At 39.8% G+C, this 17,565-nt stretch overlaps 1 protein-coding gene across 1 annotated transcript in view; it reads left to right on the top strand.

The window, feature by feature from the left end:
- The window catches only part of MYO16 (myosin XVI), a 468,353-nt gene that overhangs the window by 230,929 nt on the left and 219,859 nt on the right, over positions 1-17,565 (top strand). Inside the window, exon 15 of the mRNA XM_065418712.1 lies at positions 10,499-10,646. Coding sequence (XP_065274784.1) covers positions 10,499-10,646 — 148 coding nt within the window. The remainder of the gene's footprint in view (positions 1-10,498; positions 10,647-17,565) is intronic.

Raw genomic sequence — 17,565 nt, 5'->3', positions numbered from 1 at the left:
ATGCCTGGGATCTGGTTTTTTTGTTTTTGTTTTCCCAGAATACACATTCTTAGCTGACTGATCTGGGGCCACACATTGAACCAGCTTTCTCCACCCATGAATTACATGCAGCTAAACTCCCAGGCTCTGATTCAGGATTGTTACTTCAATTTTATACCACTGTAGCTCTGTTGATTTCAGTGGTTGGAATAATATATTGGTGAATCAGGTCCATTAGCATATACTAACATGTAACTTATACCTGGTTACACATCACCTCTGAATTTGGCCCAGTAATTCTTACTGGGTTTGAGGGAGTTTAAGATTGTCATCATTTACATGCCAAGGTGCCAGAAGACAAGGAATGTGGCAGGAAAAGTGGCTAACATGTTGTTGTTAGTAGCTGTAAGCTGAAATAGGCCATCCTACTGCAGTTTTTTCAGTGAAGTTAGACCTGATTTATACCACTGTGAGAAGAGGATCAGGCCCATTGTATTGAACTGTAGATTAAAACCCACTCCGTGATTTTGTGTGTCTCTATGGAAGAGCATTTGTGGCAATATTTACCGTCTCTTGCACTGTTTAAACATGAATGAACAGTGTAAATATCAAAAGCACCAGATTCTCTTGAGATGTGACTTTATAACTGACATTTATGCAAACAGGGACAAATGCAGCTGGTTTGTAAACAAAATTTAAAAAAATAGGTCACGACCGGCAAGATTTTAGATTGTTTAGAAACCTTAATGAAAGATGTTTTGTTACGAGGTCTGACTCAAAGCAAATTATCATAGAAGATGCACAATGAGGTGCAACAAGAACTGAGAATGTTGACAAAATTACAGTCAATAATTCAATGTGAAGGAAGTGAGTAAGAGGCTCCAAAGTAATATTCATCCTTACAGTAGTTTGTTATCACAAGTGATTCAACATATGAGAAAGGACCTAAATTTTACATCAAACAATAACATCTCGTATCCATTTTGGCGACTTAGTACAGTTATGCTTTATACAGTAGAAACAGAACTAATTTGCTCTTTTCCATGCCCCAAATATTCTGAGAAACAAATTTTAAGGCTGCTTCATGTTCCTTCCCTGAATGTGAATAAAATAAGTATATACATTAGAAATAGGGCTGTCAACTATTAAAATATTAATTGTGATTAATCATGAGATTAAAAAAATGTGATTAATCACAGTTTTAATCGCACTGTTAAACAATAGAATACCATTTATTTAAATATTTTTGGATGTTTTCTACATTTTCAAATATATTTACTTCAGTTGCAACAGAATACAAAGTGTACACTGCTCACTTTATATTATTATTTTTATTACAAATATTTGCACTGTAAAAAAGATAAGACAATATTTTTTCAATTCACCTCATGCAAGTATGGTAGTGCAATCTCTTTATAGTGAAAGTGCAACTTTAAATTTTTGATTTTTTTTACATAAATGCACTCAAAAATAACACAATGTAAAACTTTAGAGCCAACAAGTCCCATCAGTCTTACTTCTTGTTCAGCCAATTGCTCAGATAAACAAGTTTGTTTACATTTAGGGGAGGTAATGCTGCCCTCTGCTTATTTACAATGTCACCTGAATGTGAGAACAGGCGTTCGCATAGCACTGTTGTAACTGGTGTTGCAAGGTATTTATGTGCCAGATATGCTAAACATTTGAATGCCCCTTAATGCTTCGACCACGATTCCAGAGGACATGCTTCCATGCGGATGATGCTTGTTAAAAAAATTGTGCCTTAATTAAATTTGTGACACAATTCTCCCCCAAGGAGTTTAATGTCTCCTGCTCTGTTGTTTTACCTGCATTCTGCCATATATTTCGTGTTATGGAAGTCTTGGATGACGACCCAGCACATGTTGTTCAATTTAAGAACACTTTCACTGGAGATTTGACAAAATACAAAGAAGCTACCTGTGACAGGTTCCCTCCCCCTTCAGGGTGCCACCTAGGACTGGGGTATCACTGAGCCTGCTTGACCCACCATCCTGGGCTCCCTTTCACCATGGAATGCTGTGACAAGCTGCAGACATGTTCCCAGTCTCACACTTTCACCTGCACACAGGTAGTGACATACCCAGCTGCAGAAACACACAGACACTGAAATCAGCTAAAGAATTGCCCAATATTCGAGTGCATATGCCTCTCTAGGGGGTAAACCCAAAATTATGCTGTCTTGCATTGCACAGAGAACTGTACAATGTAAGCTCATGAAATTCACCCCCTCCCTCAATGTAAAGAGGGATATACACAGCTTTCTGCCCCAAGTTATGATTTCTACATGCACTGGTTTTAGACAAAACAAAACAAGTTTATTAACTACAAAGATAGATTTTAAGTGTTATAAGGGATAGCAAACAGATCAAAGCAGATTACCTAGAAAATAAAACAAAAACGCAATCTAAGCCTAATATACTAATTAAATTAGATATTAACAGCAAATTCTCACCCTAAATGTTGTTCTAGGCAGTTTGCAGAGAGTCTTGAAGGCAAGCTGCACTTGTTTGCAGCTTAAATCTCCAGATATTCCATTCACAGGCTAGACAACCCTCTAGCTTGGGTTCACCCTTCCCTCTAGTTCAGTCCTTTTGTTTCTCAGGTGTTTCCAGCAGTCCTCTTTCTTGGGCGGGGAGTCAGTGAAGAACGAACCATGATGGTGTCACTCCCCTGCCTTAAATAGTTTTTGCATATGGCGAGAATCATTTGTCTCCCAGGTTGATTCCCACCCCCGGTCAGTGGAAAAACACTAGTATTATAATGGAGTCCAGTACCAGGTGACTTGGTCACATGTCCCTGCAGCCATAACTCAGAGGCTGTTTGAGGCAGGTGGGTGATTAGCATCTTCTAAAACCTATTGTTCTCCCAAATCGCTCTTCCCAGTGAGCCATCTAGACTGATTGCATTCTGTCTAGTGGGCGTTCCCCAAGTGTTAACACATTTGTAATAGATGCATAGACAATATTCCTAACTTCAGATACAGAAATGATATATGTGTCCAAGTAGGATAATCATATTCAGTAAATCATAACCTTTCCAGTGATATCTCACATGCCTTATCTTGCACAAAATACATCATAATTTTGTCATACTCATAATAATATTACTATGAAGAATATGGGGCATAATGACACAGAACCAGTGTTAGATTTCTAAAGATAGCTACAGCACTCAACCCAAGGTTTAAGAATCTGCAGTGCCTTCCAAAATCTGAGAGGGACGAAGTTTGGAACATGCTGTCAGCAGTCTTAAAAGAGCAACACACTGATGCAGGCTCTAACGTTTTACATTGTTTTGTTTTTGAGTGCAGTTATGCAACCAAAAAAACCCTACATTTGTAAGTTGCACTTGCAGGACAGAGAGATTGTATGAGGTAAATTGAAAAATACTATTTATTTTATCTTTTTTACAGTGCAAATATTTGTAATAAAAGAAATCATATAAAATGAGCAATGTATACTTTGTATTCTGCATAGTAATTGAAATCAATATACCGGTATTTGAAAATGTAGAAAAACATCCAAACATATTTATAATAAATTTCAGTTGGTATTCTATTATTGTTTAACAGTGTGATTAAAACTGCGATTAATCCCAATTAATTTTTAATCGAGTTAATTTGTTTTGAGTTAATCATTTGAGTTAACTGCAATTAACTGACAGCCCTAATTAGAAAGGACATTTTGCACCCTAAAAATGTACCTTAGTGCACAGCTGAAAAATGGAGACTGATAGTCCTCATAAGTCAGGGTCTTAAAAAATAACAAAATCCTGCAGTTGGTTTAAAGATACAGGATTCCTATCTCTTCTCTTCTCTTTTCTTCTCTCCTCTTCTCTGTAGGGTCTTATACCTCCTTCATCACAATAGTATCTGAGGTCCTTTCTGTAGTACATTAAGTAATATCAGTAACATCTGCCACACATGGTTATTCTTTCTCTTATCTTCCCCCCAAGGTAAGAATGATGTATGCAGTTGAGTGTTTGTGTTTGGTGGGGTTATTTATCTTTTTTTATATATACACTGCTATGGATTTATATTAAAGAAGGCAGGCCAAAGAAACACACCTTGCTTTTGGAGCAGAAAGTGGTGAGCTTTCTGATGGCTCTTAGTTTCTGTGGAAATTCAAGGACCACCACAAATCTTACCATCTTCTGATTCAAAAGCAAGGTGCATTTCTTTGATCTTGCCTTCTCTAATACAAACACATAGTATGTACATAATAAATAACCCTACCAAACCCAAACATCAACAGCAGATGGAGCCCTTGAAAGAGCTCCATCTGCTTACAGATGAGATTTACCCTTATAGAAGAAAGTTCCATTTTGCCTGAGAAGTGGAGTTGTCGGTCACAGTCTACATAGAATCATAGAAATATAGGACTGAAAGAGACCTTGAGAGGTCATCTAGTCCATCCCCCAATGCTGAGGCCAGACCAAGTATACCTAGAGCATCCCTGAGAGGTGATTGTCTAACCTGTCCTTAAAAACCTCCAATGATGGGGATTCCACAACCTTGCTTGGTAAGCTATTCTGATACTTAAATTTTTCTAACTATAAGGATAATTTCCTAATATCTAACCTAAATCTCTCTTGCTGCAGATTAAGCCAATTACTTCTTGTCCTATCTTCGGTGCACATGGAAAACAATTGATAACTATCCTCTTTCTAACAGCCCTTAACATATTTGAAAACTGGTATTGGGTCCCCTCTCGATCTTCTTTTCTCAAGATTAAACATGCCTGGTGTTTTTTACCTTTCTTTTTAGGTCAGGTTTTCTAAACTTCCTATCATTTTTGTTGTACTTCTCTAGACTTTCTCCAACTCATCCACATCTTTCTTAAAAGTGTAGCTACCGAAACTGGAGACAGTATTCCAGCAGATGCCTCATCAGTACTGAGTAGAGGGGAACAATAGTCTTTTCGCAACTGCATCACATTGCTGGTTCATATTCAATTTGTAATCCACTATAACCCCCAGATCCCTTTCAGCAGTACTGTTGCGTAGTCAGTCATTCCCCAATTTGTAATTGTTTGTGTGATTTTTTTCCCCTTCCTAATGTAGAGCTTTGAACTTGTCTTTATTGAATTTCATCTCATAGACTTTAAGGCCAGAAGGGACCATAATGATCATCCAGTCTGGCCTCCTGCACATTGCAGGCCACAGAACCTCACCCACCCACTCCTGTCATAGACCCATAATCTCTGGCTGATTTACTGAAGTCCTCAAATCATGTTTTAAAGACATCATGTAACAGAGATTCCATCATTTATACTAGTTTAAACCTGGAAGTGACCCATGCTCTAGGCTGCAGAAATCTTGTTGAATTCAGACAAATTCTACAATTTATTACGGTCATTTTGAATTCTAATCCTGTCCTCCAAAGTGTTTGCAACCTGTCCCAGTTTGCTGTCATCCCCAGATTTTATAAGGATACTCTTCAATCCATTATCAAAGCTATTAATGAAAGTATTGAATAATATCAGACTCATGACAGACCTCTGCAGAACCCTACAATATACATGTTCCCTGTTTGATAGCTACTCTTTGAGTTCAGTTTTTCAACCAGTTGTTCCACCCACCTTATAGTTAATTTCAACTAAACCACATTTCCTTACTTTGCTTATGAAAACGGCATGTGGGACAACGTCAAAGCCTTACCAAAAACAAAATATATCACATCTACTGCTTCCCCTCTATCCACTAGGCCAGTAACTCTGTCAAAGAAGGAAATTTGGTTCATTCGGCATGATTTGTGCTTGACAAACCCATGTTGGCTATTATTTCAAGCTTTAGGTGATCTTTTAGATATGCTGGGTCCAAGCCTTTGAGTGCCTTGAAGATAAGGACCAAGGGTTTGAACTTGACTCAATGGAAAATCAGTATAGAAAGCAGAGGACAGGCTTGATGCACTTGTGGTAGTCCATGTTGTTGAGAAGATGTGTTGCAGCATTATGTACTCAGAGTTTCTGAAGAATTAATGGTTCATGCCATGGATATCGCATTGCTATAGTCCAGCCAGGCATGTATAACCAAGGTCAAGTCATCATGCCCCAGGATGGTAGGCAGTCTACCAGTCATGTGGAGATGGTAGAAAGTGTTACTCCTGGATCCTGCTCTGTGAGAGTTTAATGTAAGTAAGGAGTCCAGTACCACTCCTAAATTACAGTCTGATGAGGTCCTGAAGTTCCATAGCTGCCTAATGAACCTCACAGTCTGAACTTCCACCTCCCCCAAAGCAATGCAATCCCAAAATGTTTGTAGCGGAGGCTTCTTGTCCCCTTCAATCTCTATCTAACACTGGGAAGACCTCCTAAATTTCTCAGATGCCCTACTGTTGTTTCTCAGAGCATCATTCTGTGTGTTACCTTCCTGGAAACATGCTAACTATAATCTGAAGCAACTGCTATTTCTTCTTTGATGGCTTCAGCATTCCCACTTGGCAGCAAACTTACCACCAGTGGACAACTCCCCAAAGTGGGAATGCATAGGGGTGACTCTCAAAGAACAATAGTTTCTAGCAAATTAAATGTTAAATGTTTAATAGAAGTTGGAGCTAGCCTGATAGACTATAGTAGTTGTTTATATTTATTCCTTAGTCACTGAAGAGACTGATTGCACAGAAATGACACCAGATGATTTTGGTATTGCCAGAAGTTAATTGAGACCCAACGTGGACATTTCAGTATGTTGGAGGGAAAAAATGTATTCCTGAGTCAGTTGACACCTGGCTGTCATGGATATAAGGAAGTAAGCCACGGTCATTCAGCTTCTCAAAAATCTGAAAAGAAAGTCAGCAGTTTAGCCCAAAGGAAATCAAGTCTGACAGTTTCCTACCTCCCTGCTCCAAAGCCTCACTTTCAGAAAGAAAGCCATTATTTCTGAGAGTAAGTTCCATAGTATTAAAGCATAAGGACACAGCCTGATTCATGAAATGAAGCAGAATTTATTTTTCCCTAAATGTTTGTCATTATAGCATAGGAAACAGTGTGTTACAAGTACTGGTGATTGGCTTAAAAAAAAAAAAAAAAACCCGGTTTCAAGTCTCAACCACTTTTCAGAGTATAATTTTTTGTTATATGAAGAGTGAAGAGACTGGAGCCAAAGCAGCTGTCTGATATAGTCTCATAAAATGGTTCAGCTCTAATCCATCAAACATTATTTTGTCTTTTGCAACAACTCTGCTGTATTTGAGAGAGAGAGAGAGAGAGATGCAGTTTCAAAGAATGAATTGCTGAAAAAAGGACCCAATGTCCACACTTACAATACAGAGTCTGCTTGCTGACTTTGTAACTACTGAGTAGGTCAAGTGATCTATGAAAGGAAGTTGAAATTTCCTCGCTGTGTATAGTCATAATTTCCACTGGACAAAAATAATACATCTTTGGTTTAGAACTCTATTATATTTCCTTAACTTTATATATTTTATTTCACACACAGATTTAAAAAAAACCATATTTCACTTTATAGAAGACTAGTGCACTGTTAGGTTTGTTTCTGAATTCCATTAAGCTGCGTTAAGAGGACAATATTTTTGATTCATGCTAATCAGAAACCTGATAGTTCTTAACAAGTCTTCCCATATCTGGAGATGAGCAAACCAAGATGATTAATAAGCACATTTATCCTTATTTAAGTGGATCTCTTAAAGTAGTTGAATGGGGGTTGATTTTAGTTTTGACTGCCTAAATAAGGCCTGATAGTGTTGGCATGTACAAGTGTTCCACATCACTGAATTTTTAACGTATTAATCAATCAGATTCATATTGTCTATTCCACTTTGGTGGAACCACAGTCACGTCATGTCTCTGATTCTTGGGCAGTTCTGTTCAGGCCAGATTCCCTGTGCTGACTATCGGTGTTAGCGTAGCAGTGCTGCAATGAATGCTGTGCAGCCACAGTGAAATGGGGGCCAAAACACAGGCCAGGATCAGCATAATGGTTTTCAAGATGCATCCCTTTCTTCCCCCATTGTCCCCTTTTTCTTAGTACACCAACAGCAGGCTAGATGACTGGCATGTTGGCTCTATGTCCTGTGCTGGCTGTATGACACCAGTGGGTTCATCTGTGGAATGATTAAAATCATGGCGTTAGGGCCAGATGATGTCATACTTGTGGCACAAAGCAGCCATACAGCCCTGAAGTATCTGTCCCAACCTATCTACTTAGGGAAAAAATTGTGATAGTGATTTTGATTGCTAATGGCAGTGTTAGAGAGGAAGTCAAAGCTTGGCACTGACAGTGGGAATGTTTTGCACTGCAATTCTTACCATTATAACTATTATGTTTTATATATACAATGAGAAACTTTCAGTGTAAATGACTTTAAAGGAAAACAACAAAAAGGAGAGGAGGAGTTTCGGTGAGTGTACAGTGGGCCCAATTCTCCACTGCCTTGCACCTTTTCCAGTCATTTACACTTGTGAAAAATGGGTGTATAATTCTTTCAGGTCAGAATGGAATCATTTTATAACTACTTTTCACTCCCTTTACATATAAATGACTGCACAAGATGCAAGACAGTGCATGTATGGATCCAATGTGTATATCTTCTGTAACAGGTTGTATCTAAATTGAACAGAAAATGGTGGCTGCTTCTAGGAGACAGAAGACTTCCAGAAATGTAAAAGTGTAGTACCCAAAACACACAGTCAGAACCAGGGCCGGCTCTACTGTTTTTGACGCCCCAAGCAGCGTGCCGAATTGCCGCCGTGGACGGCGGGGGCAGTCCGTGTGCCGTTAGGGCGGCACACACGTTTCCGCAGCGGTGGCAATTCGGCGGCAGCTTCTGTCTTCTGTCGGAAGACAGAAGCCGCTGAATTGCCGCCACGGGCAGCTGAACATAGAAGCTGCCGCCGAATTGCTGCCACCGCAGAAACGTGCGTGCCGCCCTAACGGCACATGGACTGCCTCCGCCGTCCGCAGCGGCAATTCGTCACGCTGTTTGGGGCGGCAAAAACACATGGACTGCCGCCCCTTGCAGATTGCCGCCCCAAGCACCTGCTTGGAATGCTGGTGCCTGGAGCCGGCCCTGGTCAGAACAGTTACATACACAGCTTTAAGTCCATCACAATGCGCACTGTGACCAACACTTCAATCAACTCTCACCTCCTTTGACTTCTCCCCATATGTTCAGCTACTGTAGCCTAATGGCAACCCAACTTACTGGGAGTAGACACCGTTGTCTATGCCCCTTGATTGAGACTGAGAAGGAGGTGTAGTGTCCAAAAATGCTTTACTTTTCTGCACCTCTCTTTAGAGATTCTTTGTGGATGTTTGTGTGGAACCAACTATTCGTACACCAGTAAGCATAACCAAGACAAGATTTATTAAAAAGAGAGAGGAAATGGAATTAAAAGAAAAGAAACAGTGCTTAATGTATCTAGGTTTATGCTTCTGATGAGCAAAATAAATAGGCATTCTCAATTAGTTACAAAGAAGACAGAGAAGTGAATGAACAGTTTACATCTCAGAAAAGCAGTTCTCTCCTCTGACCACTCTTTAGTCAGCCTGCTTGCTGACCATCTGTTTTATCTAATCCATCCTTCTGGGTCAGTTTGCATGTCCAGACATGCTTCCTTTGATCCAGGCTTGCCACACCCCTCCCCATACCAGTCTTATCCAGTTCTGTATATGCACAGTAGGGTCTTGGTTCACTGCCTACTCCAGGAGATGGCTCAGGGAGGACACAAAGTCCCTTAATGATGCTCATTGGTTGTCCTCTAAAGGTTCAGTGATCCAGCCCAGATGCTGCATCTCACAGAACAATCTGCATACCTCTGCCCCAGCCAATTTCTATATCATCTTTTCAGACAAACAGATTGGGGTTTTCTTCAACACAACACCCATCCCCACATCTACATGCTACATTTCTGTTGTGAATTAGGGACAGAGATGCATACCATCTGTCATAAACACTTCATCAGTAGTTATTAAATGCCCATGTTGCACTGAAATCTATGTTGAAAGTAGCATACGGTACCGAATATACAGTACTGATATTATCCTGTATACAAAACATGTTTAATTTAGAGCTAAATTGAGTGCATTTCCTTTGAGTGCATAATCAATAAAAAATAGTATCTACATTTTATTTTAACTTCAGTTTCTTTCTTTTCTTGTTTCAGGGAAGGTTTATAGTTACATTATAGTTGGACTGTTTCTCCCTTTTGCAATGGTTTGACTACTGTTTCCCCTGATAAGCAAAACCAAATATATAAGACCACCAATATTACCAATTTCACCAATAGAGAGTTTTGCCATTAATTCTCAATGGAGCCAGGATTTCACCCATTATATTTATAACCTCTTGGGTTTTTACTGGCAGTGTTTTGACTGTGGCTCTTGCATTAGATTTATATTTGTCTTTCATCTTGTACTATTAGATCCTTTTATAAGGCGTAAATGTTTATTTTCCATCTTTTGTGATAGCTAATGGTTTTTAATTTACATCAAAAACAATCCATTCAATGATTCACTTGTTTGTTTGTTTTTTAATCAGCAAGGATTTATACGTACATGCTGGAGAAGTCCCGTGTTGTCATGCAGCCTCTCAACCAAAGCAATTTTCTTGTTTTTTACTTGTTGATGGATGGGCTGTCCGCTGAAGAAAAGTACGGCCTGTACCTCAGTAATTTGTCTGCACACAGGTAGGAGACCAATTTCATGTTTGCTATGGAGCTAATATAATCTTTTTTGTTTTCTATTTAATGCCTTGATCCTCAGAGGTGCTGAGAACCTTCAACTTCTGTTGAACACAGAGTCCTAATTTTGAAAAGATGTTTGCTTAAAATTATTGTTCTCTTTTAAGTGATTGTCCACATGGATTTCATTCTCAGTATACATGCAACCCAGGCACATGAGACCAGATTCTTTTGGCAGGAAGTTTCTCTGGGAGCCCTAGATTTTTTTTGAAAAAAGGGATAACCATTTCTAGAGCTGTTTGTCACAGACCAGAACAAGAAATGCTAGTGTTCTGCTCCAGAGAGGCCTCCAGCAAGGGATCCCTGTCAGATGCCTTTCTCCTCCCCTGGACACTGCGAATGATGTATGCCTTACCCTGATGCTCATGATACCGAGAGTCCTGAAGAAGCTGAGGCAAGAGGCAGGATCTGTGAACATGAGAGTCCCAGCAAGGGCCCGGCAGTTATGGTATTCAGGTCTGGTGATGCGCTCAGCGCAGCCCCATGTCATTTTGCCTGCTTTGTCTCACAGCACAACAGTCAGATCTCACATTCCAAACATCTGACAGTCTGGATGCTGGCTGGCTAACAGGCATCAAAAGAAGCTGTTCAGTGGAAGTTCAGAACATTCTGCTCCAAAGCAGGAAAGTCTCAGCTATTCTGACTAAGGGCTTGTCTACATGGAAAGTTGCTGTGCAGCAAGCCAAAGTGTGAATCTACAACACACGAGCTTGCCACACAGTAATTTTCTCTGTGGATACTGCTACACAGTACACTGAACATCCTGGAGTGCAGTAGCAAGCCAGACTGCACTCCAGGACGTTCAGTGCACTGTAGCAGTGTCCACATGGAATGTTACTGTACGGCAAACTGGTGCACTATAGATTCACACCTTGTCTTGCTACGAAGTAATCTGACTTGTAGAGAACCCAAGCCAGGTGATCATTTTAGCACCAGCTGTTACCCTCAACAACACCCATTTTAGCCCTACCGGATTATTTATTAGTCCTGAAACAATCTGGACTTTCTGTTAGTTCCATAAGATTCATATGGCAGCAACATCTGCACATTGTTCTCCTATCCAGGACCACGCTATATTTTCTCACCCTTCGGTGACTTGATTCCTTACAGGCTTTATTCATGTTTTTTTTTCCTCCCAGTTTGGGATCCCCCTTCTTCTTGGCACCTTAGTATAGTATTAACAGGATTGATGGGTACCAACTTTGAGTCCTTAACAAACCTATTCCCTCTACCACGTATCAATAAAGATTGACTTTTTAGAGGCCATTACATCAGCTCAAATGGTAAGGGAGATACAGGCCCTCATGGCAGTTTCTCCCTTATGCAGTGTTTCATAGAGACAGAGTCAATCTCCGGCCTCATTCCAAGCTCTGTCTCAAAGTTATTACAGAATTCCATTTGAACAAATTTATTCATCTCCCAGCTTCCTTCCCCAAGCCACACTCAACCCCAGTGGAAGCTAAACTTCATACACTTGATGTAGTAACGGTATTGTCATGGTACCTTAACAGGACAAAAACATTCAGGAACATACCTAGACAGTTTATGGCTTTTGCTGATAGACTTAAGGGTTAGGCAATATCCTCACAAAGATTATCAGAATAGGTGTCCACTGTATAATAACTTATTAGAAGATAGATCCACCTGCCTGTTTCAAGAATGTTCCTATTTCTGAAATTTGTATGGCAGCTACATGGAGCTAAATCCACACATTTACAATACTCTGTTTTTTTGGTAGATGCTTTCAGATCAGATGTCTTTTTTGGTAGGGCTGTCCTCCAGTCATTGTTAAAGTAGATTTCATACACCTACCTCCACGAAACAGATAACTGTTTCTTAACCACCAAGAGTGAGATCCATGTGGACAGTCACTCAAAGAAGAAAGAGCAGTGGCTTACCTTACAGTAACTGTAGTGCATCAAGATGTGTTGTCACAACTCGTCCTCCATCTCCACTATTACGGAGTCCTACTCCTACTACTACAGGATTCTGTATTGGTGAAGAAGGTGACGAACAGCTGATCCTCCTTTATGCTTTATGTCCTTGGGCAGCATGGCACAGGGCACTCTAGGACACAGTTGAAGCCCCAGCTAAAGCTGCTTGTCAGAATAACCTAATCTTGAGTGCAAGGGGCACATGCACATCAAAAGTGGAATCTATGTGAACAACACAACTTGAAGAATCACAGTTACTCTAGGCTAAGTAACTGTCCCCCCCCCCCCTCCTTAAATTGGTCATCTGTTCAGAGCTTCAACTAGACAACAGCAAAAAAAAAATCAGAAATGGGTCCTTTGATGTCTCAATGTTTGAATGTTTCTTTGGCATTTTCTGTCAATTTGTGCATCTTCCATACTGGCTGACACTTCAATAAAACAACTGTCCTAGATTTTCAGGCCTGTAAAGAGGCTGATGATGTAATTTTCATTTCTGGTGGAAAACCTTTATCTACACTGATTTTTTTAAGCACAAATATTTATGGTAGCACTGCTTGGTAACACCTTAAGTTCCTTACTCTTTTGGTATTTAAATATGTTGCCAGTTTCAGATAGAATAAGCTACTACAGCAACTTTGAAACAAACCTGGGGCTACATTGCTTCCCTAAAAAGATAATTTCAAAGGGGAAAAATCAGTTAAATTTGTCTTCTATTTTTTTTCTTGTAAACCCTTTGAAGGCTTTGAAGACCAAAAAGATTGTTTTGCTGAGGTCCAGAACATTAATTTATTCCTCTTTAGCAAAAATTGTTTGGAATCACTTAGTTTTTTCAGAAAATAGCACAGTTTGAAGTTACTTTGCAAGGAGTTCCAGCAAGAAACAACTCAGCAAAGACCTGGATAATTAGATTCATATGAAGAAAGACGTTATCTCATCAAATAGCTGATCAATATTCAAAAAGAACAAAGTAATATTTCTAAATAGATACTTGTGTAACACACACATCTTCTGGGTGTGGTGTTCTGTCCCATCTAGTGACACCCAGACCATTTAGAGAAAGTTAAATGAGTCTGCTCTACAGCCTTAGCTAAGAGCCGGTTGGCTTTTAGCTCATGCACTAGAGCTCATGCATTGAGGTCCCAAGTTCAATCCCGCCCGCCGCTGACCAGGGTCTGTCAGAGTTACACTTGTACATTGTAACTCCAGCTCCAGAAGTAATTTATAGCAGAATATATACATAAAGTTACTTTTATTGATAAAGCTTTGCTTTAGTTATATACAGTAGATTGTAGTTTGCACTGTTAAGAAACATTTTGGTCCGTATTATGCTTTTGTTACACACGAGTAGTTCAGTTAGCCATGTTCATCCTGGTTGGCAGAGTTACACCAGAGATGAATTTGACATCATGAGACTATTTGCATGAGTAAGGCAAGCAGGATTTGGTCCATCATCAACTTCTTCTTTCTGACTAATACTTTGATGAGATCATATCATTCTGGTAAGACCAACGATTGAATCTGTCATGTTTTCTTTAAACATGTGTAAGCATGATACTAATAACAAATTGAATTAGGTAAAATCCCCTTTGAAACTGAATTTTAGTTCATGCTCAGCTGGTTGAAATGGTTTGTGTCTGACTTTTGTTCCTTTCTTAACTTGTTTAAAATTGCAGCTATTAGAGTGAAAACTGAACAGTCTCAAGATTATCCACGGTTTGTTAAGGTCACTGGCTACGCCTTTGTTCCCATTGAGATTTGATCAAGCACGTTGAGTAGGAAAGGCTTTAAAACAACTCTTATTTGTTCCTGGTTTTCAGTATAAAAATGAACATTTTTATTTAAAGAAATAAAAATTATTACTATTATTATTAATTTATTTTAAGCTCCATCATCTGGCATGGATGACATGTTGTTGTCCCTTCTCTGAGAAGTTGACTTATGAGATTAATAGACAGTACAAACAAGAGACTCGGGGGGTGAAATGAGAGTTTTGCCATTGATTTCAACTGGGCCAGAATCTCATGCCAAATGACTAGAGAAGAGATTGGCTATGAAGCAGCTTTTAAGTATTGTAGATTTTCACTTCTTTAAATTATATATATATATATATATATATATATATATATATATATATATATATATATATTTCTAACACTTTCTCCTTTCACTCTCTTGCTACAATTGATGGAGTGATGTTGAGCGGTTCATGAAAGATGTATTTTTAGGGATGGCTTTGAATGATCGTAGTTTTGTTCAGGAGGGGAGACTGTTCCAGTCACAGGTTGCTACATGTCAGAAGGTACAAACCTGAGCGTAGGAGGAGACAAAAGAAGCAGATAGGCAGGAAGACCTGACACAGTGGAAAAAATGAGATAAGGAGCCAGAACAATAAGAGCTGTGAAGTAGCCAGGGCTGGGATTATGCACCAGTTTAAGTGTCAGGGCTGGGAACTTGGAAATGATGCATAGGTGAATGGAAGCTAATGAATAGATTGGAAAATGGGAGTGATGCTTTGGTCAGCTAGTGAGGAAGATGATTTTAGCATTCACATTCTTGATGGACTGAGTGGGTGGGAATTATGAGAGAAACGGGAGGCAAGATTTGAGAAGACTTCCATAGGCAATGTCAGAGATGTCTAAGGCATGGACAAGGATTTTATAGGCAGGAATGCTGATGAAAAACAATTTCTGGAAATGAAAAGAAAGAACTGTGGAAACAGCTTGGAAGGGGGAGGAGAAAGAATAGAGGAGACAAGTGTGACGCTGAGATTGTGAGCCTAGGTGACAGAGATGAAAGTGTAACTAATGGCAGTGATAGAAAAGGGAGGGATAAATAAGGGGGGAAATAAATTTGGTTTTCAACCAGATAACTTTCAACTGGTGGCAGAATGTCTATGCTGAGATATTGGCAGTAGTATTGGAGATGCAAGACTGAACAGAGAGGGGAGAGTCAAGAGTGAAGAGAGATTCTCAAGATGGTGCTACTGGGTGAATAAATAATATTTGAATGACCTTAACTACTCATTTGCATGCAGTTGAATTAGGGGAGGGGGTTGTATTTGGAATTTCCAGGCTCTCTATTGGTTTTGTGTGTTTTAAAAGAACTATGGAAGTTTATTAAGGTTTTTAATAAAAATAAATGATAAATGGTATAAAGGTTAATTTCAGGTTAAGTTGTCTTGTTTTGTGTTTGCTTTTGTGGCTGAGTATGGATTGAATTTAGATTTATTAAGGAAGTTATTGTACTGTGAGTTAAAATAAATGTACGCTAATTATTGTATGTGTTTCTTTTCTAGTGCTATAGATGTGCATGACCCTTTACAATCTCATAGTTAAGGCAGATCCTTTCCCTGAGGGACATGAAAGCTACATTGGACATTTACAGAACAAAGAGACATGGTGTGGGGGCAGATAAGCATGTATTTGATCTGCAGTGGAAATCTTGGTGAAGGAAGTGTGTTCTAAGGAGAGAAGGGAGAAAGTTTGGCTCATACTGAGGGGGAAAAGGTATGATCATTGAGGACAAAAAAAGAGCATTAAGGAGAGGCCTGGAAAGAAGCTTGAAACAGGGTGTAGATAATCATGCACTATGATTTAGATAGAGTCTGAGCTGATTATAGAGCAGGGATCAGCAACCTTTGGCCCGTGGCCCACCAGGGTAAGCCCCCTGGCAGGCCGGGCTGGTTTGTTTACCTGCCGTGTCCGCAGGTTCGGCCGATCGCAGCTCCCACTGGCCATGGTTTGCCGCTCCAGGCCAATGGGGGTTCCGGGAAGGGGCAGCAGGCACATCCCTCGGCCGGCGCCACTTCCCGCATCCCCCGTTGGCCTGGAGCAGCGAACTGCGGCCAGTGGGAGCTGCGATTGACCAAACCTGCAGATGCATCAGGTAAACAAACTGGCCTGGCCCGCCAGGGGGCTTATGCTGGCAGGCCACGTGCCAAAGGTTACCGATCCCTGGCCTAACTAGTATTTCCTCTTATGATTTTTTGGTGCCAGTAAGAAAGTCTCACATTAACTTCATATATAAAGTAGCTACTGTAATGAAGTAACTGGATTAGTCATTAAAATCTGAATTGATCAGCACTTCTTTGCTTGATCACTGAGAATATCATTCTTCCAATTTAAATGACAAACTTCATTTGTCAAAAAGGACAGTGAAAAAGCAGTGAAGGAAAGTGAGTGGCTTAGAAAAGAGCACAAGAGACTGTTTTCAAAGTGCACTATTTTAGATGACTGAAGGCACTAATGTCTTATGCCTCAGAATTTTTGTGTGTATTCGGCAACCCTCTTTTCTAATGAATCCTAGAACAATGTGAAGTTAAGTGGTGATTATTCTAGAATTGCCCCTGAGGATCCCTATTCATGGCATAAGTGCATCCCTGTGGCACACAGATTTGGAATCTTCTAGAAGGCAGTGCTTTTGGAGCCACTCAACCCAACTTTCCATGATGCAGGACGCTCTGAGGGTATAAAAAGTGCCAACCTTCAGTTTTCGACTGCTAAGGGTACAGCAAGCAAGCAAGGCACCACCCTAAAAATCCTTTTTTCTAATAACTCTTTTGCCTTTAAACATTTAATAAACAAACAAACACGCACACAAACAAGCAAAACTCTTTGTAATAGTCTGCTCCAACCCACTTTTTTCCTGCATTAAATTGCATAAATCACTTGTTAACCTACCCACCCCATTTATTTTAAACCATTTTCCCTACACTTGAATATCAACCAGCCCTTCTAATTTTGTGTCCACTTCCATTTTGTATGTCTTGCTGCATGTCCCATGATCCAGGTGGACCCACTGCTGTTGCCTACACTATTTGTCACTTCCCTCTTCCCTGATTTGAATCTTAGGTAACTGACCATTTTTATCCACCTTAGAACTTTGCCAACAATATAGTATTTATTAACCTTATGTCTTAGTCTTAGATGTGT

The sequence above is a fragment of the Emys orbicularis genome, chromosome 1, assembly GCF_028017835.1.
Source record: "Emys orbicularis isolate rEmyOrb1 chromosome 1, rEmyOrb1.hap1, whole genome shotgun sequence".
Taxonomy (NCBI): Eukaryota; Metazoa; Chordata; order Testudines; family Emydidae; genus Emys; species Emys orbicularis.
Note: the sequence above shows the minus strand (reverse complement) of the source record. Positions and strands in the feature narration are given on the sequence as shown.